This window comes from Mustela erminea, chromosome X (assembly GCF_009829155.1).
Source record: "Mustela erminea isolate mMusErm1 chromosome X, mMusErm1.Pri, whole genome shotgun sequence".
Taxonomy (NCBI): domain Eukaryota; kingdom Metazoa; phylum Chordata; class Mammalia; order Carnivora; family Mustelidae; genus Mustela; species Mustela erminea.
This window is the reverse complement of record NC_045635.1, coordinates 42,773,308-42,795,894: the sequence shown is the minus strand read 5'-3', so window position 1 is coordinate 42,795,894 and position 22,587 is coordinate 42,773,308. Positions and strand designations below refer to the sequence as shown.

General features: G+C 56.5%; 3 protein-coding genes across 4 annotated transcripts; 1 reads left to right on the top strand and 2 right to left on the bottom strand.

Moving 5' to 3' along the window:
- The first annotated feature begins 914 nt into the window (after nt 1-914).
- Nucleotides 915-9,852, top strand: PRICKLE3 (prickle planar cell polarity protein 3). 2 transcript variants are annotated; one of them, XM_032330414.1, is made up of 9 exons: nt 915-1,071; nt 2,253-2,338; nt 3,162-3,345; nt 5,259-5,372; nt 5,699-5,836; nt 6,725-6,928; nt 7,041-7,227; nt 8,006-8,302; nt 8,867-9,852. In XM_032330414.1, exons 1-9 carry the CDS (start codon nt 1,030-1,032, stop codon nt 9,457-9,459), a joined length of 1,845 nt encoding a protein of 614 aa, XP_032186305.1. In that variant the 5' UTR covers nt 915-1,029; the 3' UTR covers nt 9,460-9,852. The 2 variants fall into 2 exon arrangements, with proteins under 2 accessions (XP_032186305.1, XP_032186306.1); XM_032330415.1 differs by lacking the exon at nt 8,867-9,852 and adding an exon at nt 7,667-7,815 and having other exon boundaries at nt 936-1,071; nt 8,006-8,222.
- On the bottom strand, nt 9,701-12,630 carry PLP2 (proteolipid protein 2). The gene is made up of 5 exons (XM_032330417.1): nt 12,381-12,630; nt 11,120-11,272; nt 10,927-11,022; nt 10,297-10,387; nt 9,701-10,106 (listed from the first exon to the last, which is right to left on the bottom strand). The coding sequence occupies exons 1-5, from the start codon at nt 12,474-12,476 to the stop codon at nt 10,084-10,086; spliced, it is 459 nt and encodes a 152-aa protein (XP_032186308.1). The 5' UTR covers nt 12,477-12,630; the 3' UTR covers nt 9,701-10,083.
- Nucleotides 12,631-15,494: 2,864 nt separating this feature from the next.
- On the bottom strand, nt 15,495-19,524 carry MAGIX (MAGI family member, X-linked). The gene is made up of 6 exons (XM_032331211.1): nt 19,316-19,524; nt 18,386-18,532; nt 17,557-17,639; nt 17,240-17,476; nt 16,958-17,129; nt 15,495-16,157 (listed from the first exon to the last, which is right to left on the bottom strand). The coding sequence occupies exons 1-6, from the start codon at nt 19,362-19,364 to the stop codon at nt 15,859-15,861; spliced, it is 987 nt and encodes a 328-aa protein (XP_032187102.1). The 5' UTR covers nt 19,365-19,524; the 3' UTR covers nt 15,495-15,858.
- Between the last annotated feature and the right edge of the window lie 3,063 nt (nt 19,525-22,587).

The window sequence follows — 22,587 nt, the reverse complement described above, 5'->3', positions numbered from 1 at the left end:
CTCCCCCGGGGCAGGGAGGGGTGGGAAGTGACTGGGATGTGCATAATGGAGTTGCGTATGGAGGAGGTACCCTAGGCCCACGCTGAAAGACCCGACGGCTGCTGCCCCCACCTTGCCTAATTAGAAACCCCCGCCTAGCGCCCGAGTTCTGATGGCAGGCTGGGGACCCCCTCCTCCCAGCCCTGAGGCACGGTGAAGCCTGACAGGCGAAGGAGAGACTCCCAGCTATGGGACTGAGCTCCAGGAAAAAGGTATCTAACTGGAGAGAGAAAAATGGAAGTCAAGGGAGGCAAAGCTTTAAGATCTATTTCTCAGGACTTAGGGCGACAAGACAGCTGGACCTGTAAGGAAGGGAAGGGAGCAGGAGGTGAGGCCTCGGAATCTGTCCAGTGACTTTCACATCTTTCCCCCATAAATCTCAAATAGTCCTGGCTCTGATAAGGCCTGGGAGTGGAGGCTGTGGGGGTATATGAGAGCCAGCTCTCTGATGGTGGCAAGGGAGCACCAGCTGAGACTGCGATGGGCTTGGGGATCATTGTTGCAGCATCCATCCGGGGGAAAGAGACCCTCAGAATATCACCAGTGGGGAGGAGCGACAAAAGGTTGCTTTAACCCCTCCCCTCCTCCAAATGAACTTCCAAGATAAACGGACACGAAATGCCAACACAAATACCCTAGCTCACCACTTCCAAGTCCCCCCTCCTCCGCTGCAGAGCCCTCAAGCCCTAGACTATTCCGTGGGAGGCCCTGTGGGCCATGCCTTCTGAGGCCTGGCTTGGGTCCAGGCCAAGAAGGCTGGGGAGCTCTCCCATATGGCGCTCCTGGGCTGCCTGCCCCTCACCTCTAGGCAGGGGGCGCCCTGGCCCAGGAGTGAGCACAGGGCCAGGGGCGGACCGTGCGGGGCGCGCTCCTCCCACGCCGGTGTCAGATTTACGGAACAGAGCTCCCAGGCCGGACGCGCGGTGGCCTGACGGCCGTGAGGATTCCATCGGCCTGACCCTGCCCGGCTTGACCCTGCCCGGGCGCGCCATGTTCGCGCGTGGGTCCCGGAGGCGCCGCTCCGGGCGCGCGGTGAGCGAGACTTGGGGCAGCGGTGGGAGTCAGGGATAAACTGAGGCCCGGGAGCAGGGAATTGGGATAACGAGGAGGCGCTCCATCGAGGGTCTGGGAATCCCCAACCCCAGATTCCCAGAACGGATGGGCTGGGGCTGCTGGAAGTGTGCGGATTGAGGAAGGCGGAGGTCTGATGGCACCTGTTCCCTACTCACCTCTCTGCATACTTCTATCAGCACCCCAGGGACCTGGTGGGCTCCCTTCTCGTGTGAATTCTGGGAAGGGATTCTGAGGGCCAACAGACTGGATCCTGGGGTCCTGGACTGAATGAGGACCTCCTGAATTTCTGAGGAAAGGGACTTCCCCTGTACTTTGACAGAAGGCGATCTTAGGGGTGAGGTCACACTCCTGGGGTGTCTGAATATTAAGGGTCCAGGGATTAGGATGTGGGGGAAGAGGGCTTCCAGGCTTCTACTTGAGCCAGGAGCTTTCTGACTTCCTAGATAGCGGTGTTGCTTTTCTTTTGGAGGGGGTCTTTAGGTGGGGTCTGGGTTTGGTGGTCCAGAGGAGTGAATAGCCCTAGGATGTGAAGGGTGAAGACCAAGGCTTCTTGGGGTGGGGGTTATTCAATGGATCAGAGGCCTCCTGAGATCCTGAAGGAGGGTCTCCAGTTCCTTGGGTATGAAAGGGGGAAGCCAGGATTTAGGGGAGGGCTGTTGAGATTCAGAAAAGAGGGGAAGGTTTATTGTAGGGATCCCGAGTAAGGATGGGGCCGCAGACTCCTACCCTGTGGAACCGGAGTCCTGCTGGCCTCCTGGGCAGAGAAGGGGCCAAGGTGAGGCCTGAGAGGAGACACCCAGATTAGGGACTCTGTGCTCAGGTGGGGAGAGTATTCCGAGTTCGGGAGAGGTATGTGAGGTCTGAAGAAGTCAGAGGCAGGTGGGAGGTATCCAAGGCTGGGTGAGGGGGAAGGGAATTCCCTGAAAAGGGGGTTTACGGGGAGGTGGTCTCAGCTGCTCCGCCTTTACCTCAGTCGTGCCCTCCTCCCCCGCGCTGCGGGCGCTGTCCCAGCCTGCCCAGCGCTGCCCTGGTGGGACAGGCCCCAGCGTGCGGTCGCGGGAGTGGAGAGGCGGGCGTTGACTTCTCTCTCCCCGCCCCCGCGCCTCGCCGGGTCCCGCGTCTGTCCCCATTCACTTCAGCCTCCAGAGGCGGAGGACCCAGACCGCGGCCAGCCCTGCAACTCCTGCAGGGAGCAGTGCCCCGGCTTCCTACTGCATGGATGGAGGTAGGTGACCATCAAGCGCCTCGCCTTTGTCAGGGCCCCGCCGTCAGGGGAAACCCCTAGAAGCTTCGGCCACACCCCTAGGATTGAGCCGGGTCCACCAGAGCAACTCAGCTGGGGTGGAGCCTCACGCTCAGCTTCAGGGCCCCGCCCCCTGACTCGTTCCCAATTGTCCTGTTCCCAGGAAAGCTCCACCCGCTCCATAGCCCCGCCCTCAGACGGTTATCGCACGCCAGAGTCCCAGCCCTAGGGAAATCCTCAGTCCCAAGGCGCTGAGCATCGTCCACTGACATCCAGTGCCTCTCAGGCTCAAAATTCCTCTCGTGGACCCAGTGTCCTGTCCTCCCCCTGGAGCCCTGTACCCCAAACATCTCAAAATACCCCAGAGTCCACAGCTGGCACATCTACAGGCTCGGAGCCCCCACCCACCCACAAGTTCAGAGCCTCAGCACAGGCCAGAGCCCGCCTCTAGGGAAAGTTCCCCCACAACCTCCAAAGCCAGTCCCGAGGAGAAACCCCCCCTGAATTTAAAGCTCCAATCTCAGACTCAGAGCCCCGCCCCTATTCAGGCCCACTGCCAGGAAAGTCTGACCTGAGTCCCAGAGATAAAAGTCATAGGCGGGCCTGCAGACCCTACAGCCCTGCCCCCAGCTCCCAGCCTTGCCCTCCTCTCGGGTCTCACCCACGGCAGCCCCTCCCCCAGGCCCAGAAGTCCTTGGGTGGTGCTGATCTGCCTGTCCCTGCCCCTTAGTTGGACCTTCATGGGCTGCTCAGGGGTCCAAGGGAGCCACCCCTTAATCACTGACCTCCATCCCGGTCCCCTCAGAAAGATCTGTCAGCACTGCAAATGCCCGAGGGAGGAGCACGCGGTGCACACGGTGCCTGTGGACCTGGAGCGCATCATGTGTCGGCTAATCTCAGACTTCCAGCGCCACTCCATCTCCGATGATGACTCAGGCTGTGCCTCGGAGGAGTATGCCTGGGTGCCCCCTGGTCTCAAGCCAGAGCAGGTGACCAGAGGCTGCCACCCACTCTTCTTCTCCAGTAGATGCTTACACGCACACACACACACACAGCACACACATACACACACTCAGGTAGAATCCTATTTCTGGGACAACATGAGACCATGTGAATCCTTCTGACCCCCCTGCAATCTCACGGTGATCATTCCCCCGCAATTCTTGGCGAATACTGAATGATCACTGAGCAGGATGGTCGGGGCCTGTTCACCTCACTCCTATTCTACCCCTTGACTCAGGTCTCATGCCAGCGCTTTGTTCTTCAGATTTCCGTTAATGGATTCGCTCAACAAATAGTTATTGAGCACCTACTGTATGTCACACTTTGTTCTGGGCACTGGGACCACAGCAGTGGATAAGACATACACAAAATATGTCCGCCCACATGGAGCTTAGAGTCTTAAAGTGAGCACCAGCCAGTAAACACACCTGGAAAAATATGTCAGATAGTTTAAGGGCTATGGAATTAAAAAAAAAAAGGCAGGGAAGAAGTGAAGGAGAGAAATCTTAGAATTGTAAATAGGGTGCCCGGGTCAGCCTCTATGAAAATATGATGTTTGGGCTTCCTGAAGGAGGTAAAGAAGTGCCATGCATATATCCATGGTTAGAGCTATCCAGGCAAGAGGAATAGCCAAGCAAAGGCCCTGAGGCAGGAGTGTGCTCAGCTGTGTGGGGAACGGTGAGGAGACCATTACCATTGTGGCTAGAGCAGAGTGAGTGACTGGGAGAGGGAGTGGAAGTGAGGACAGAGGTGGGGAGGGAGACATGGGGAAGACTTTGACCTCTATTCTGAATGAAGGAGAAGCCACAAGAGGGTTGTGACTGGAGAAGGGATGTGGTTTGCTTTCAGATTAAACAGGCTCCCCCTGTGGCTACTGTGAGGAAAATAGGCTATAGGTATGAGGGTTGAGGCAGGGGGACCATGACTAATAACCATGTTGGCAGTGGAAGTAGTGAGTGGTGGTCAGATTCTGGATACCTTTTGAAAGCAGAACTAAGAGGATTTGCTTGTGGGTGTGTGAGAGAGAGGAGTCAAAGATGACCTCAAGGAGGGATGGATTAACTGACAGGGGACAGGCCAAGGCAGAGCATAAGTTCGGTTTTGGCCATCTGGAGTTCTGAGATGCCCATCATAGATGTGAGTGGCCATGTGGCCTGGCACTCAAGGGAGGTATCACAGGGCTGGAGGTATGGATTTGTAAAGCATGAGCCATGAAGTGGTATTTATAACCATGAGTTTGGATGTGATTCCCCAGGGAGCGAATGTAGAGAGAGGCAAGGGAACCATGGATGAGCCTGAGGCTCCTCCCACATTTGGGGGTCCGTTACTTGAAGAAGAACCAAAAAGGGGACAGAGAAGGAACAGCCAATAAGGTAGGAGGAAACTGAGGACAGTGTTCTGGAAGCCAAGGGAACAAAGCATTTCCAGGAAAAGGGAGTGATAAGCTGTGTTCAGTGCTACTTATAGGTCTGGCTGGATGAGGACTGAGACCCGAAAAAGGATTCTGAAGGTGTGGACATCGTCGATGACTGGGACAGGAACAGCTTTGAGGAGCAGCAGGGACGGAAGGGGCGGGGAAGCCTGACTGGAGTTGGGTCTGGAGACAATGGGAGAGGAAGTGGAGGGGGTGAGTGCCCACAGCTCTTTTGAGGAACTCTGCTGTAAAAGAAAAAATGGGGGATAGCAGCTGGAGAGAAACGTGGGGTCAAGGCCTGAAGGAACTCATGGCATGTTTGGGAGGTGATGGAAATGATCTGTAGGAAGGAAAGGTGGAGAGTGTCAGTAGACAGTCCCTTCCGATGACTTTAACATTCTCCGAGAAGTAGGGGCCCACCATCCCGCTGCATCCCAGCTCACCCCTAGTCTCAATTGTTCTCTCCCGTCCCCCACACCCTCCCAGGTATACCAATTTTTCAGCTGCCTCCCAGAGGATAAGGTTCCCTACGTCAACAGTCCTGGGGAAAAATACAGGATCAAGCAGCTGCTGCACCAGCTGCCCCCACACGACAGTGAGGTGAGGAGCGAGAAGACAGGAAGGCCATGCCAGGTAGTGAGGGGGCAGGGCGCAACCAGGGCAAATGCTAAGCAGCTGGAAAGAAACACACAGGGTCAGGGGAGGAAAGGGAAGCCCATCCAATGTGAAAGGTGTACACAGGCAGGGACAGGTGGGCCATTCCTTGGCCAAACCACAGCTGAGCCCTAGGAGAGGAGGTAAAGGGTGGAAATGTCGGGCAGGAAGCACCCAGCTGGACCAAAGCCTAGAGGTAAACTGAGTGTGGATAAATTCTGGAAGTGGGGGGAAGCATGGTGGGAGGAGCCTGGAAGACCCTCCCACCCCAGGCACAGTACTGCACTGCACTGGAGGAGGAGGAGAAGAAAGAGCTCAGAGCCTTCAGCCAGCAGCGGAAGCGGGAGAACCTGGGCCGTGGCACTGTGCGCATCTTCCCCGTGACCATCACTGGGGCCATCTGTGAGGAGGTGAGCCAGGGTGGGCCCCAATGGGTGAGAGCTGTGCCTTTGCTTCAGGCCCTGGGAAGAGATGAAGCCTGCCGCTTCAGTCCTAGAGGTCTGTCTCTCATGTCCCCTCTGGTGGATGGGGTCCTTTCCTCACATCCCACCATTAGGCAGGGACCATGCCTTAAGGCCTCCCTGGCCCCAAGATCTGTCTGCAGGGCCCCCTGGTGGACAGGGCTTGTTCCCTCTCAGCTCAAGGTTGACTGTGGTCTGTCTCTGAGGCGGCCCTAGTGGACCTTCTCTATTAGTTCCCTCTTCACAGTGGATGTGAGGAGTGGGCTGTCTCTCTGGTCCTCTTGTGTTTAAGACATGTCCTTAAGAACTGACCCACAGTGGTCTGGCCTGTCTATAGGGCCCAGTGGCAGGTAGAATTTGTCTTCAAGGCCCCTCCCGGCAGATGGAGCCTGACCCTAGATCCTCCTGTGAGGTTCTAAGGTGAGGTTTGTTGCTAAGGTTCCCCCACTGGGCCTGGCCTAACTCTCTCTCTCTCTCTCTCTTTTTAAGATTTTATTTATTTGAGAGAGTGACAACTAGAGAGAGAGATAATCGGGTTCCCCGCTGGGTAGGGAGCCCAGTATGGAACTCCATCCCAGGCCCGCCTGAGATCATGACCTGAGCTGAAGCCAGATGCTTAACCAATTGAGCCACCTAGGCGCCCCCTGGCCTGTCTCTTTGATTTCCCCAGCTCCCTAAGGACAAGACTTGCCTTTAAGGCCACCCACAATTAGAAGGGCCAGTCTCTGTGGGTTAGGATCACAGAAGTTGGCCAGGGGCAGGCCCAAGTGTGACAGGCCTCGGCAGACCCCCATCTGGTTTGACTGTCAGTGGCAGCGTCTCTCTGTCATCTGGCAGTGCGGGAAGCAGATCGGAGGTGGCGACATCGCTGTGTTTGCCAGCCGAGCAGGCCTGGGTGCCTGCTGGCACCCGCAGTGTTTCGTGTGCTCCACGTGCCGCGAGCTGCTGGTGGACCTCATCTACTTCTACCATGCCGGCAAAGTCTACTGCGGCCGCCACCACGCAGAGCGCCTGCGCCCGCGTTGCCAAGCCTGTGACGAGGTTCATGCCTGTCCACCCCGGGGTGGGAGTGGAGGGTGAGCGGGGCCAGGGGAAGGCCCTTCTGATGGCCAAGGTGGCCCGTGTCCCTCTCCCCCCTTCCTTCCCCCCTCAGATCATCTTCTCCCCTGAGTGCACCGAGGCCGAGGGCCGGCACTGGCACATGGGGCACTTCTGCTGCTTCGAGTGCGAAGCATCGCTGGGAGGGCAGCGCTACGTCATGCGTCAGAGCCGACCCCACTGCTGCGCCTGCTACGAGGCCCGCCACGCTGAGTACTGTGATGGCTGTGGGGAGCACATTGGTGGGTGAATAGGAAAAGGGACGGGGCAACACATGGAAAGCCTGGCCGTAGCACAACCCCACCAGGATCCTCCGTTATAGTCCATACTTGCGGTCTAGTGCCCGCATATAGCCCTCCACCCTTTACTGCAAGTCCCTCACCAGTATCCCCCATCATGCTGGACTTATGAAACCCTACCTGCGTGACCCTAGGCACCACTGCCTATCTATGCCCACTTCCAGGGTTCCCCCTAATTCCCAGCTCCCCTAGCGCCCTGTGGTCACCCTCTTACTCCCTCAGCGGAGGCCCAACTCTCCCAGACTCTCCATAGTCTCTAAAACTCCTCCATCAGCTAGGTACAGTCCTACCTCCTGAGCTGCACCCTGCCCTCTAAGACCCACTCCTTTCCCACCAAGGCCCCGCCCTACCTTCTAAGCCCTGCCCCCCAACTTTCCTTCAGGTCCACCTTTTACACTCCATCCACCTGACCCACATCTCAAGAGTCCAATGCCCACCCCCAGTCTGGGAGGGGGCACCCTGGGAAAGAAAGAGAAGGAGAAGAGGAGACATCAGCTGGTTTCACAGAGAGAAAGGATGAAGAAACTTAGAGTGAAGCCCAAACCTCAGTTTCCCTTCTTCCTCCAGAAAAGAGCCCCATTCTGGAGAGTTGGGAGGGAGGGCGTCTTGGGGTGCCCTGCCTCAGATTCCCTGCCTCTTCCCAAGATGGGCCCCATTCAGGACAGGCAAGGGCTATGCCTGCTGGCTCTGCCTCAGTTTTCCCCCTCTTCCATCCCCGCAGGCCTGGACCAGGGTCAGATGGCTTATGAGGGCCAGCACTGGCATGCCTCAGACCGCTGCTTCTGCTGTAGTCGCTGCGGGCGAGCTCTCCTGGGCCGCCCCTTCCTGCCACGCCGTGGCCTGATCTTCTGCTCGAGAGCCTGCAGCCTGGGGTCTGAGCCCACACCTTCAGGGACGGGCCGCCGGAGCTGGAGCGCGGGCACTGTCTCCACACCTCTTGCAGCATCCACAGCCTCTTTCTCCACTGCGGAGGCATCCGAGACTGCCACCAAAGGGACCAGCACCGAGCCAGAGCCCGGTGAGCTAACCCTGGAGGCACGCCTAGCCTCTCCGAGTCCCCGCCCCCACCTCAAGCCGGACACCTCCCCTTGGCTGGCCCAGACCCTTCTCAGGCAGCACCCCTGGCCTCGCCCCCACCTCTGTCCAGGCTGCATCCCCAAACCATGCTAGGACTAGTCTCCAGCCCACACTACCCCTTGTGAACCCTGGCTCCGCCCCTCTCTGTTACAAGGCCGGTCCCCTAGCCTCAACTTGTTCCCTCTTGAACCCAAGTTCTTCCTCCTTTCATCCAAACCCCTCACCTTCCTCCCTCCGTGCCCAGGCCCCACCCCCCCATTCTATGGCTAACTTGGTCGACTTTAGTCAATGTCACCCCCCCTTACGTCAGAAGCCACGCTTCTATTCCCTCCACCCAGAGTCTGCTCCAAGCTTCACATTTCCCAAACTCCCCCCACCTCCCTGCCGCCCTCCAACTGCTGCTCCCACTTTCCCAGTCCTGACGGGGTAAGGTGGAGAGAAGTCCCTTCTACCCGCCTCCCCTCAGGGGCCACATAACAGGGAGTTGCTCCCTCTCTCTTTCTAGTTGCAGGCCCTGAGGAGCCCACCCACTTTCTGCGAGGGGCCCCCCACCGCCACTCTATGCCAGAGCTGGGGCTCCGCAGCCCCCCAGAGCCGCCCCCAGGACTCCCCAGCCAGCCTGATCCGAGCCCAGAAGATGGTGCCTTTGGTCGCCAGAGCACCCCTCGCGTCAGCTTCCGTGATCCTCTGGTGTCTGAAGGAGGTCCTCGGCGGACCCTGAGTGCACCCCCAGCACAACGTCGCAGGCCTCGTAGTCCCCCACCCAGAGGCCCCACCCATCGGCGCCGTCGCCACCACCACCATCATCATCATCACCGCCGCCACTCAGGCAGACATCACCACCACCAGTGTGATTTGGGATCAGGGTCAGACTCAGGATCTTGCTCCAGCTCACCTTCTAGCCGCAGCTCTGAGTCCTCAGAGGAGGACGGCTTCTTCCTAGGGGAACGCATCCCCCTGCCCCCACATCTTTGCAGGCCCGGCCCTGCTAAGGACAATGCAACTGGAACCCCCAAATCCCCATCTCCACAGCTCCCCAGGAGCTCTCGCCCAGGGATGCCTCGCCAGGCCAGAGACAAGAACTGCATCGTGGCTTGAAGGCAGTGTAGTCCTGGAGGGTTCTGTTCTCCCATCAGTGGAGATGATCCCGTCTCCGAGCCCAAGCCATAAATCCCCTTCCTCCTTCATCTGTTTGTGTTAATGAAGTAATTTAATATTTGCTGTAAAACATGCCTGGCTTCTTTACCTCCTCGCTCCAGCTGTCCCCTCCCCAATTTTCCCCCTCCTGATGCTTGAGATTTATCCACATTTGACCAAAGGATTAATTTATTCATTATCATATGTTGTAACAATCTGTTTATTTATCCCCCACAGAACCACCCCCCACATAGAGGAGCTTATTTGGTGTGGGTCACAACCTAGGGCCTAGAATCTGAAATCTGGGCCCCCCCCCGCCCTCATTTTGTGGCTTCAGTGGGTGCATAGTCCAGGCAGAACAAGTGTCTCCTCCTGGGTGCTGCAGAAGGAAGGGAGACAGAGGCACACCCATAAAGGTGGCCACACCCAGGAGGGACTGGCAGGTAGGAAGACAGATTCTCCCAATAAAGGCACTTGTACTTCAGTAAGAGGCTGGGAGTTGGCTGGGAGTGTTGTCGGGGCAGGGAGGAGTTACTCGAAGGAAGTGTTATTTGCAGGCTTCAGAGAGAAATGAAGGGAGTTCACCTACACCGGGCCATCTGCAGGGTCTGCAAGTGAGGAAAAGAGAGGAAAGCATTGGCAGGATCCTATGCCCATTTCCAGACAAGGAATACTGAAGCTTACCGTACTCATGGGCTAAAGCCATCAGTATCAATAAGGGGGCATTTGTGCCCGTGGGAGACCCCCTTTCCTACTCAAACCCCCAGCAACACTCCCCCCACTAACACACACACTTACCAGTAGGAGCTGCTGTATGTCTTTGCTGCCGCAAGGGGAAGGTGATGTAGGCATCATAGCCAAAGAGGCTTGTGGCAAGTAGGCCCAGTACCTGAGGGTGGGGATGGGCACAAGGGAGGTTGTATTAGGTCCGTCAGCCTACTCAGCCTCTTGCTTCCTTGTATCTACCACCTCCAATGACTGCTCCCATGCAGGGACGGTGACTAAAACCCCAGATCAGGAAGCCAGAGAGCCCCAGGGACAAGCCAGGAGATGGGAATCAACCACATCCTCCCTCCTCCTGGAACCTCCCAACACAGGGTAACCACACAGTGGCCCCACACGTCAGTGGCACCATGCACAGGGTACATTCAAGACAAAGTTCTAGTGGATAGTAGTCTCGTGTGTTGACAAAGGGGCCACTTCTTTGTGCTTTCCACAGAGGTCCCTGTGTTGGACAAGGCATGGCCTTTCGTGGAAAATGATGATCTCGGGAGGACAACCAGAGCATGGTCCATACCTTCCTGCAGGCTCTGAGGACATGTGTGACCTGTTAAGGGCCATATACTTTCTCCCAAAAGCAGAAGCAGAACTGGGCCCTGGATTCTCTAACCCCTATCTTTGCCTTGGAGCTGCCTCTGTGGCTTTTACCCCTGCGATGATTTTGGAGTGGTTTCCTCCCTCAACAAGGACAACAATGGAGGTGATCAGGTAGAGGATGGCCGCTATGAGGGTTCGGAAGAAGTCCTGTGAGGCATGGGGAGAAGAGGGGAAGTCAGCATCTTCGGTCCCAGGACCATCCCAACTGCCCCGGGGCTCCTCCCTAGTCCTGCCCCTTTCTCACACTCCAAGGCCAGTTGATGATCTGTATCTTCGTATGCAGGTCGCACATGTAGATGACAAAGAAGATAGCAGCAAGGATCATCTCGACCACCGACAGGGAGGAGTATCCTGGCGTGGAGGCACTGAAGCAGATCAGAATCACCAGGCACAATATCTGGAAGGATGACAGGGGAAAGGGGACAACCCCCCCCCACACTCCAATCAGCATCCAGGGCTGAGGGGATTTGGCTTAAATTGGAGGTCTCAAACTCCGACGATGCCTACCAGGGCTGGAAAGATGACAAATACTAACAGCTAAACGTTTACTTTGTGCTCACTGTCCCAAAAGTTGTTCTAGAGGCTGTACAAGTAGGAATTTACTTAATCATCATGACAACCCCATAAGCTGGGTACTATTATTAGTAACCTTATTTTATAGATGAGGAAACTGAGGCACTAAGAGGTTAAGTGACTTGCCCCGGGGGCGGGGGCACCTAGGAAGGGATAGAGCTGGGTGCCTCGGTCCCCCGCCTTTTCCCTTACAGCATAGGGGCGGGCTGCAGGGAGTGGTGCTGCCAGGTGTTTGGTGAGCACTGCTGGCGCCAGCTTCAGGGCCTTGACAGGGGCGGGACCTGCGGTTCCCTCGGCAACCCCTTTGGGAAGCGGTGAGAGTGACAACGGAGGGGCAGGACTCTGTTAAAGGCGTCGCATCCCTTTTACAAGTGAATCAAAGTGGCTCCCACTTTCAGGAAGCCAAGGGTGGGAAACCCAGGCTCCCCGAGCGGCCCGAAGAGCTAAGAACATCCTCCCGACCACAGAAGGGCAAGGAAGAACTCGTAAAGGGCGGACCGCCCTACACCGTAGGACCAGGGCTCAGGGCCCCACCCCAACAGGCCCCGCCTCTGGGCGCGCAGCCAGCCCGCCCGCCAGTGCCCAGGCCGCGCCACGCCCTGCCACGAGAGGCCCCCCCGGCCTCCTGCCCCCTGGGATCCCTCCGAGGAGCCCACCAATGTGTCCACACGGTCTCCCTCCACAAGGCCCCCCCATAGGCGCTATGATCCCCTTGCGGCACCCCGTAGCCCAGCAGCTCCTGACCACCTTCTCCAATCCCCACTGGTTCGCCCCGAGCCCCTGGATTCGGGCCTCCACCACAAACCCACCCTCCCGCGCCCCACTGCCAAGCGCCTCCAGACCCGCGCCTGCCTCACCCGGGGCCTCCGGGCTCCTCATGGTCCAGCCACTCCGCCCTGCCTTTGCCCACCCTCCTGTCCCGGGACGCTCACAATCTCAGCAAACAGGAGAATTCCCTTTCGGGTGCGCGAAAAGTTGGTGCAGGCGGCCCAGCAGCCGGGGGCCGAGAGGCGCTCGGAATCCGCCATGGGGTGGGCCGGAGTCCCTAGGGGCGCGGAGTATCTACTCGCTTTCTGGCGGATTTCGGGACGCTGCACACCCTGCCGTCTTGCCCGCCGTCTGGCTGGGAAGGGGGCCCCCGGGGCGAAGGAGGGAGTGAATCACCTCGCAGAGCAGAAGCGGGCGGGGCCGGAGGGGGCCGGGCCAGGTGGCTGCCGCCCCGGAAGCCCCTTTGCCCCGCCTGCCAAGGATACTCCCCGCTGGGTGCGTAGCCCCCAGGGCGCCCCACCTCCGGGGGCGCCAGCCTTTGAGGCTTGGCAGTTCGGGGTACCATGTGCGGTAATGGCGGGACCTTTTGCGCTTTCGGAATAGGAATGCTTTCGGTGCTGCCTCAATTCAGAACCTCGGGGATCTGGTTTTGGGGAAGCACATGACTCAGTTTCCTTAGCTGTAAAAATGGCTGAGGCCATGGTTAAACCCAGGCATGTTTCCAGAATTCTGAATATTTCCGATCTTAGAAAGCTGTGTATTTCTTAACACTCTCAGCGAGGTCTGAGGCAGCCCCGTTTTAAAATAATAATAATAATAAGCCTTAATATTTATTCAAGTAAAGGGGTGGAAATCGTTCACAATAAGTGGGATAAGCCAGAACTGAAAATTGTCCCTCATTAAGTCAGGTTAGGTTTTGTAACCAAATGGTGCCCAGTACGTGGGAAAGCTATTTCCAGAGCTTTGGGGACTTCAAATTTCGGGTAAAGGATCATGGTTGGTGGAATAAACCCCTTAGCAGTGATGGAAATGAGATTGCACTAGCGCACAGCCTAAGAGAGAATAGGGCTTGGTGAGCATCAAACTGCTCAGTACCTGGGGACAGACATTATTAACGGTGTCACAACCCAGAGGCTCTCTGTTCTGCAATCCTAGGGAGGCCCTGGCCCCAAGTGCTGGGCCTCTGTTTCCTGGTTCTCAGAAGAGGGCCACCAGCACAGACCTAGATGAAGAACAGGGAAGGAGCCCCCGTTTCTTTAGTGCTGGAAGCTTGGCAAGATGAGAGGAAGGTTCCTGGGGTCCCAGTTGGGGTGACAAAGCTGATGACATTTGAAGTGTGTTATCCTAAGTGAGCTATTTCTCCTGACTCAGCCTTGATTTCTGCATCTGAGACAGGCATCTGGTCACAGGAATCAGGATCTTCCTGGAGATATGCTGAGGATCACATTCTCTAGACTGAACGTTGGTTTTATTCTCATCCCATTTGAGGGAAGAGTTGTGGCTGGAAGGCCAGGACAGTTAGACCCAAGGGCCTGCCTGCACACACACCCCAACCTGGGGTGCCTCAAAACCAAGAAAGGGGCACCCTACTATCAGCCCGGGCTGCTGAGAGTGGTTGGGTGATAGAAGGAATGAAGCACACTTTTCCCCAGACTGAGTGTGTGCTTTCCAACTTTGTGAGGACATATCTGAGTTTCTAGAACAAAATAAACTCTGCTCCACTTCGGGGCCTTTGCACTTGCTGTTCCCATGGCTGCCAGTGCCCTTCTCCAAGCTCTTCATACATTTATTTGGCTTTTGGTCAGTCAGGTCCTAGCTCAAAGGTTGGCTTCAAAGAGACCAGCAGCCCACCATCATTATTTCCACCAACATAACCTCCTTTAGCTGTCTTTATAACTCTGACCTCTCTCTGAAGTTATCTTTAATTTATTCCTTTTCTTTTCTTTTTTCTTTTCTTTTTTCTTTCCTTTGCCTTTTCCAACCTAGGTTTACACAAAGTTAGAAATCTTTATGTTTCGTTTCACCAGCATCTCCCCAGTGCCTATACAGTGCAAAGTAAACAACTGGGGCTCAGTTATTACTTGATTAAAAGGACCAGCTCGGGAATCCGGCCTTGATTAAATCTCGCTTCAACCTCCTCCCTCTAGCCATTTATACTATCTGGGCCTCACTTCCCTCCCCCATGAAATGGACATATCAGGATTGTTGAGCAGATGTTTAAGTAGATGAAAATAGATACTGCAAGTAGAGCCAGTAGTAGGAATAAGGCTAAGTAAATGGTGGCTGGGGTTACTATTATTAGTCTCTGGGGTGTGACTGTGTTGATAGGACTGAAGCTCCTTCACTTCCCTAGAGCCACACCTCCACTAGGCTCTGAGTCAAGGGTAGCTGGAAGCCCCAGCGCACTACCCCACAATGTCCACAGTGCTGACTGTTGAAGCATTCACCAGCTCCCAGCCTGGCTTTAAGGTCCCCCTCTCTTTCCAGCGTCAGCCTAGAAATTCACATGCCCATCTTTTAATTTGTCTCCCCTCTCCGGTGGGAGTTGACCATTCCCACCCGACCACAGCTTCCTTCATGGGGGGGGGGGGGGGTCAAGTGCTTGGGGTGTGGTGACAAGCGAAGGTAACTAGACAGTTCTTGCCTCGGCCAGCGCTGGCTTTGGGGCTATCCCGGTAGGAGTCCAGCTGGCCACATAAGCCCTGCCTTCAGGGCTCTGCTCCCAGGATGGAGGAAACTCTGGCCTCTTCCAGGACCAGGAACGCCCAGCATGTGGCGTGTGCACACAAGCCTGGCGCTGTTCGTCACCATGTATGGAAGAGGGGGCGCGGCTGAGAGGTTCTAACAGCCTTTTTTAGCGCAACCCGCTGACTCACACCTTCCCGGCTCCGCCCCAAAGGGGGCTCCAGGGCCCCAGCCCATGCCCTAAGGGTGGCAGTCTACGTGCCAGCGAGTGCCAGCCAACCAGGCCGGAAGTGAGAGACCACAGGCTCCCGGTGAAGGAAGCCACCCTGGTTCTAGCCTTGCTATCAGGCCATCAGGACGATTCCTGATCGGGGCTGTGGGTATTCAGGCGCACTCCCGCTACAACAGCCCACCTCTGCATTCCCCATGCAGGGAGCAAAGATTATCTGTGAGCCCCGCACACCGCCCAAAAAGTGAAATGAATGAACGCGGAGAGAAGCAGGAGCTGGCGAAGAAAAACCGAGTGGGGAGAAAGCACGCCAGGCTGAGGATCGGCACAGGCAGACCCCGCTAGAGACACGGGTGAAACAGCATGAAGTAAGCTTTTTAATCGTTACAAGGAGAGGCCCTGCTTGAAACCAGATCGACCCACCTTCTCCTCTGCGGGGTGAACGCAGGAGCCCCACCCGGCCTACAGCACCCGGCAAATCAAGACTGGGTCGAACCATTTTATTACCTCCCCCGCTCGAAACCAGAAGCGCAGGGCTGGCCCGTCTGGAGGGCTGTACCACTGACACTGCGAGGGAAGCGCGGGCTGGTCCGCTGCGCAGCCGGAGCGGGGATGGGACGAGACCGAGTGTGCGCTCTCCCAGCGATGCTAGCTAGCGTGCCGTCAGCGGAGCACACTGGATCCAGGTCCGGCAGTACGAAGTGAGCATCGGGCCGTCCCATACGTGCTCAGTGCCTCCGCCTTCCAGCGGCCATCTCGAGAGCAAGCTGCGGCGCCCCGGGGATCCCTAGGGCCCGCGAAAGCCGTTCCTCACTCGGCACCAGCCAGGGTCCCGGGGAACCCGGGGTTCGGTCGTTAGGGTCGTCTGTGCGGCGCTGAGGAGGAGGAACCGCAGGATAGTCGGCCAGCGGCTCTGGGCTAGGCTCAGGGCTGCCCCGACGGTGCGGAAGTGGAGAAGCACTGACGGTGTGAGACCTCACCACCTCTGGTCCACCAGGATCTGGGCTGCGATCAGGGGATGGCAGACCTGCGGGTTAGATTGGGGGATAGGATGGGGAATGGAAAACCGAGCCCCCTGGCTGAGGGGGGCCGGCAGACTCCAGGGCCTGCAGGAGACAGGGACCCCTCCTTAGAGAAATCTACCTTTGAGGCCTGGACAAACCATTCAGGAACCGTTACCACCCCCTCAAGACTCCCCGCCCTACAACGCCTCTTGTCCCGAGACCTCTCCCCAGCTGGATCCAGAACATGCCCCCGCAAATACTTCACCACAATCCCAAAGGAAATCAAACCCTGACCTTGACTTCGATATGCTAAACCCCTCCTATTTAGGACCCCAGACTATCCCCTTCCTTAACCCACCTCCCTCAACTCCCAACCGTTTGCATATGGATCCCTCAGCCTTGGAACTAGACCCCCCCGCCAACCGTTTGCATATGGATCCCTCAGCCTTGGAACTAGACCCCCCCCCCACCCTCCAGATCCCCATCCCATCCTCTCCTTCCTAAGACCCACTCCACCTTTTCATGCGAGAACAACTCTTCCTTCTAAACACCTGCTTTTACCCCAGACCCTTCCCCCCTTCTCCTCTCCTAGTACCTCAGAAACCTCCCCTCTAAAATCTACTTTTATTCCTATTCTGGGACCCTGCTCTTCCCCATCATGGATCATGCTTTTGAGAATATCATGACACCTCACAGACACTAAACTCTGACTTCCTCCCCATAGATACCACCAACACCTCCCACCCTGGACCCCAGACTCTCCATGTTGTGAGTCTCTCCATCCCCTCACAGCTCTCTGAACCCTCTCCCTTGGGAAACCCACCATCTCCTTTCTGGGGCCCTCCTGCCCCTTCAGGCTCGCCAGGGTGGCTTTCAAGGGGCCTGCTTAGTACAAGACGGAGACGGGGGCCGCCTGTGCGAATGCGCTCCACCACTTGGGCGTGGGTGAGGCCCCGAGTTGATTCTCCGTTGATGTGGAGCACGAGGTCCCCAGCCTACAAGAGTGCAAGGAGAGGGGTATTGTAGAATGAGCAGATAGGGAGCATCCCAACAAAGGGCGAGGATTGGGCGAGCACTGTTGAGTGGAGGGCGTCTTACACCTCACCTGCAAGCGACCACAGCGCTGTGCTGGCCCGTTTCTCAGCAGCCCGCGCACCGCCAGAGGAGCATCCCCGGATGAATCTTGGCCTCCGCTTAATGTGAGGCCAAAGCCCATGGAATCTCGAACCAGTTCCACGCAGAACCGTCCAGAGGTCTGGAGCGGCTTCGAAGCAGAACATGCCTTAGACTGGGTCACTTGTGGCGGTGCAGTACCTGTACCCAAGGTCACTGACCGATGATACTGGAGTAAAAACACAAGCCTACGTACATTGCCAGTCTCAAAGCGGGTGGCATTCAATAAAAGGGCGAGGTGGTACATACCTGTGGCCGGTGTTCCACGAAAGTGGGATTAGGCAGCCGACTGTCTGTAACCTCTATGTCTGCAGAATCCAGCACATTAACGGCTGGAAGATGAAAAAGGCAGTAAGAGGGGGACTCCAGGGAAACCACTTAGGACGTGCCCCCTGATTTAACGTTCTAGCTTCACCTCATTTCCTTACCTCTAGAATGCAGACTGGCATGCCCACCTATTTAACTGGGCTCAACCCACATGAGTAACTGACCTCAGGTCGACTTCTAAGTAATAATACTGGGCTCTGCTATTTGAATACACCTCTAGACCTTCCTATAGTCCTCCAATAACTCAGAGATCCTGTTCCTCATATTACACCCTTAGGCACTCCCTGGGGGGTGCAACTCCAAGACTGTGGACTCCTAAACTTTTCAGGCTCCGCCCCCTAAGTGGCCTATAAATTTCAATCCATTCCTGACATTTCGATCCCTCCCCCTGGCATCTGTAGGCTCCACCTCTGGAGTGGATTTTTTTCCAGACCCGCCCCTCAGCCCACTGCACGCCCCCAAAACTCTTCAGGCCCCACCTCCTCAGAAATACCATACAAAACCCCCCGGACAGGGATAACCATCCAGCCCTGCACCCACAACTAGCCAATGCAACATTAATCTATCAAAATAGCTTTTCCAAGGTCACCTCGTGGAGGAATATTCTAGGATAACGCCATGGCTCCGCCCCTTGAAGCGCCCTCCGAGCCCCGCCCCGCCACCATTGGCCGCACCCAGGGAAGTAACTAGCAATCCCGGGTCCGCCAGAACTGAATCCGGCCCCACTCACACCCCGCCCCCCGCAACGCACCAGCCTTGGGGCGCAGACGCAATGTGGCGCCCGTCCTGCGTACCAGCGCCGCTACGTCGGCCGCAGCTCTGGCCGCCAGGGGGCGCGCGTCCAGACGCGCCAGGAGCTGCCGGGCTCTGGGGCCAGACTGCAGGGGAAGGTCCCGGCCTGCGCGGGTGGAAAGAGGAGGTCAGCTCCTGCCCGAGCCTCGGCGAACCACCTTGCTCCTCGACGTCGGAAGACCGAAAATGCCCCTCAAGACCTTCGGAACCCCCCGACCACTCCCTCGATAGTTCCGCAGGCCCCTCTCAACTCCCGCGACCCGCCGCCATCGCGGGTATGCCCGCGGACCCCCGCCCGCGCTCACGATATCCCTGGAGAGAGCTAGCTGACCGAAATATTTCCGGACACGTCCCAGCACCCTGGGACTATCTCTGGATGTCTCCAACTGCCCCTTCGTAACCCCAGATTCCAAACTCTTCCCGCACAGGAGCGAGAGGGACCCCGATTCCCCCAGATGTCTCGACAGAAGACGGTCTGCCCCCGCTGTGGCCCTGGCACCCCCGAGTCCCCTTCCAGATCTCCTAGGCAAACCTGATGGCCCGCGTAGCCCCAACTGCCGCTCCATTTATCCCCAGAGGCCCCCGCCTAACCCCCCGCAATTCACTACGGACCCTGAGTGGCCAGGCGTCCCCAGTGACCCCGGGCAGACCCCTCTGGCACATCTCCCCAGAGACTTCTGAGAGCCCCCGGGTCTGGTGCGCCGCCCCGCGGTGCGGTGCGGTGCGGGTCGGGGACCTGGAGTCTAACCCGGGTCACCGGGCACCCGCCCCCACTTGGGCGCCAGGGCTGCTTTGTTTACCACCTGTCGGAAGGAAAAGGTGAGGAGCCGACAGGCGGGGCATGGGGTGTCCGGGACGCGCCCAGTCCCTCCCCACCCAACCCCCGTACCTCCTCTGCTCCCCCTAGGGTCCGTGGCGCCCCTCGCGCGCGGCTCCATGACCCGAAGTCCGCCGGCTGGACGCAAGGCCGCCAGCGACGCGTTTGGAGCGCCTGGGCGCGCTCACCTGGCGGCCCGCCCGGGCCTGGATGCGGCTGGAGCCGGCCGGTCCCGTGCCTGGCGCCCGGACTCGCGCGCTGACCTACCTGGCCGCCGGCGAGGAGGCCTGGCAGCGGGAGCCAGCGCGAGCTCTGGGCCTCGCTCTGCCTCAGGCGCTGCCTCGGTGAGCCCCGGAGCCTGCGCTGGGCTCCTTCTCCCACCCAGGAGGGGTTGTTAGTCCACGAGCGACAAGAGGAGGGGAAGTCGAGGCCCAGAGAAGTTAAGGGCCCCGCCTGAGCTCTGACAACTAAAAACGGGGGTGCAGAAGTGGAGCCCGCGTTTACCAGGGAATTCCGCAGCCTCCCACGGAGCTCTGCTCACAGTAGGACGGGACCTCAGCAAATTTGCAGTGAAACTTTTCTACTCGGAAGTGGAAGAGTCTGTTGGGCTGGGCAGGGGCGGGGACGGGGGGGGGGGGCGGCGTCGGGGAGGCGTCCTTTGGAGCCTTGGGGGCCATGGGAGGGCTTAGGGCCCTGACCATGATAGGGTTGGGGGACTCCAAAAGCCGGGAAGGGCGGGTGCCCTTGAGAGTGCAGAGGCGGTGGGGGCCTCAACTTGAGTAGGCTTTTGAGGCCCGTGAGTGGGAAGGGTCGCCAGCCAATGAGAAGGAAGAAATGAGGCCCCTCTTAGTTATTAAGAGTGAAGGGTGGCCTGGAGACAGAGGTCGGGATGGGGGAGCACTTGGGCACAGTGCTATTGGAGTGGAAGGAGGAATGGGGTGCGGTGAGAGATAGCCTGTGACCGCCACTCTGTGGAGGAAGAAACTGGGGCCACAGGGGCTCAGACACCTCTCAGTCCAGGGCCCCACAGCCAGCCAACCACAGTGCACGCCTCAGGTGGCTTCTCCCCAGCATTCACTAGGGCTGACTGTTTCACTCTGGGCCCTGGACGCACTGTGTCCTGATGTCCATTCTGGGTGGCCGGGCAGCCTCTGTTGTCCACCTTTCAGGGGCCTGGTGTTGTCGTAGGTGAGAGGGGTTGAATGGTCCCTGCTTCCCTTCCTCCTCCCACCTCGGACCTGACCTTGTCTTTGGAGAGGATACACTGGACCTCATTCATTGCTCTGCCCTGTTTTATGCCAACCACCTGGGGCTGTCATAACTCCCCAAATTTTGTGAACTGTTTTTCACACCATCCCTCCTTTGCCGGCACTGTGTCTTCTGCATGGGAACTCTTCCCAGTCTTTTGTTCACTGAAAGAGGACTGTATTATCAAGGCCCAGTTTTAAGGCTTTAATCTTCCATCCATCCAGTTCTGAAAAGGAATACAGAAGATGGGTGATTGGCTATGTAGAATTGTAAACCAACGTGTTTCTTTCTGTGGCGGAGAGTTTAGGCTGCTTTATTTTCCTGAGTCTTCTCAGGAGAACTGGTTTGAGGAGAAAAACCAAGGCTTATCCCAAGGATCCCCCATCCTCTCCTTCACTGGGAAGCCTTCCTACTGTCTCCTCCAAGATCCAGTCCCCTTTAACTCCCCTTGGGGACTTCCCCAGTCCTCTAGGGCAGTGCTGGTCACTGTGGTCACTGGCCTTTCTGGGCCTGTATCTGTCTGTACTGGGGTCTTTGGCTGGCTGCCCATACCTGTCCCAGCTGGAGTCTGGTGTTGGGTAGGGGAAGATTGAGACCCTATATTGCAGAGTTCTCCATAGAATTCTCATTCCTTTATGTATTCTATGGACATTCTCTAATACCTGGTCAGAGGTCAGCCCTATGCAGAGGCAGCCGGGTCCATGAGGCTGAAACAGCCCTGGGCTCCGGTATTAGTAAGCCCTCTTTCTGGAAGAAGGGACACCTACACAGACATTGACAACACAGTGATATCTGGGTTGGGAACTGCCTTTCTTAAGATTTTGTATTGGAATTGTATTTTTCAGAGTTGGAGGGTACATTTGATTTTATTTAATAGTTACCCTGATTTATTACTTTTAGACATTTAGCTTTATAATATGTGGGCCTCCACTTGTATTCTCACACTGGGACTCACAGATGTTGTGGGATGGGCACTGTCTACCTCAGAAACAAAGAGGAGCACATGGATTTCAGAATTTGACATGCTACGAAGACACGATAATAAAAGAGTGTCAGGCTGGGCACGGAGCATAGACAAACTAATCAATGAAACATTGGGGTTTTAGATACAGGTATATATAGGAACTTGAAACATAATGTATAGATAGCACTACAAATCAGATGGAAAGGATGGAATCTGTAGTGTATGGTGGGAAAATCAACTCACTCTCACCTCAGTAGGATACTGCCTCACATCCAGAAGAGTGGCTACTATTAGGAAATTGGTAAAGAGCCTTCTGGATGGGGACAAGTTAGAACCCTTCTACCTCACAGTGACAATGTAAAATGATGCAGCCACAGTCGAAAACAGTTTGGGGTTAATTCAGAAAGTTAAATGTAGTCTTACCATATCGTCCAGCATTTCCGTGCCTAGATGTATACACAAGAAACCTGAAAGCAGAGAATCAAACAGATACTTGTATGCAAATGTTCACAGTAGTACCATTCCCAATAGCCAAAAGATGGAAACAGTCCAAATGTACGTCAAGGGATGAATGGATAAGCAAAAGTAGTATAAACATACAGTAGAATATTATTCAGCCTCAAAAAGGAATGAAATTCTGGCACATGCTACAACATGAATGAACCTTGCAGACATTATGTTGAGTGAAATAAGTCAATTACAAAAAGGCAAATAGTGTTCGATTCCACTTGCACAATATACTTAGAGTAGGCCAATCGATAGAGACCAAAAGTAGAATAGAGATTACCAGTAGCTGGGGAGGGGGGATAGGGTGTTATTGGTTAATGGGTAGAGAGTTTTTGTATCCGTGGATGAAGCAGGACTGAACTATTTTTTTAAGATTTATTTATTTATCTGAGAGAGCGCTTGTGAGCGGGAGAGAAGCAGAGTGAGAAGGAGAGAAAATCTCAAGCCAACTCTGCTCAGAGCATGGAGCCCAACTCAGGGCTCAATGCCATGACCCTGATACCATGACCTGAGCCAAAATCAAGAGTTGGAGGGGCGCCTGTGTGGCTCAGTGGGTTAAAGCATCTGCCTTCGGCTCAGTTCATGATCCCAGGTCCTGGGATCGCTCTGCTCAGTGGGGAGCCTG

Coding starts and splice junctions, on each gene's coding strand:
- MAGIX (XM_032331211.1), bottom strand. CDS start 19,364: ATGGAGCCGCGCGCGAGGGGCGCCACGGACCCTAGGGGGAGCAGAGGA. Junction 17,640..18,385: donor GCGTCTGCGCCCCAAGGCTG/GTGCGTTGCGGG, acceptor TTCATCTTCCAG/CCGTTAATGTGCTGGATTCT. Junction 16,158..16,957: donor AGGGCCCCAGAAAGGAGATG/GTGGGTTTCCCA, acceptor TCTAACCCGCAG/GTCTGCCATCCCCTGATCGC.
- PRICKLE3 (XM_032330414.1), top strand. CDS start 1,030: ATGTTCGCGCGTGGGTCCCGGAGGCGCCGCTCCGGGCGCGCG. Junction 5,373..5,698: donor TGCCCCCACACGACAGTGAG/GTGAGGAGCGAG, acceptor CTCCCACCCCAG/GCACAGTACTGCACTGCACT. Junction 8,303..8,866: donor CAGCACCGAGCCAGAGCCCG/GTGAGCTAACCC, acceptor CTCTCTTTCTAG/TTGCAGGCCCTGAGGAGCCC.
- PLP2 (XM_032330417.1), bottom strand. CDS start 12,476: ATGGCGGATTCCGAGCGCCTCTCGGCCCCCGGCTGCTGGGCCGCCTGC. Junction 11,273..12,380: donor TTCTCCTGTTTGCTGAGATT/GTGAGCGTCCCG, acceptor TCATCCTTCCAG/ATATTGTGCCTGGTGATTCT. Junction 11,023..11,119: donor TCATCAACTGGCCTTGGAGT/GTGAGAAAGGGG, acceptor CATGCCTCACAG/GACTTCTTCCGAACCCTCAT.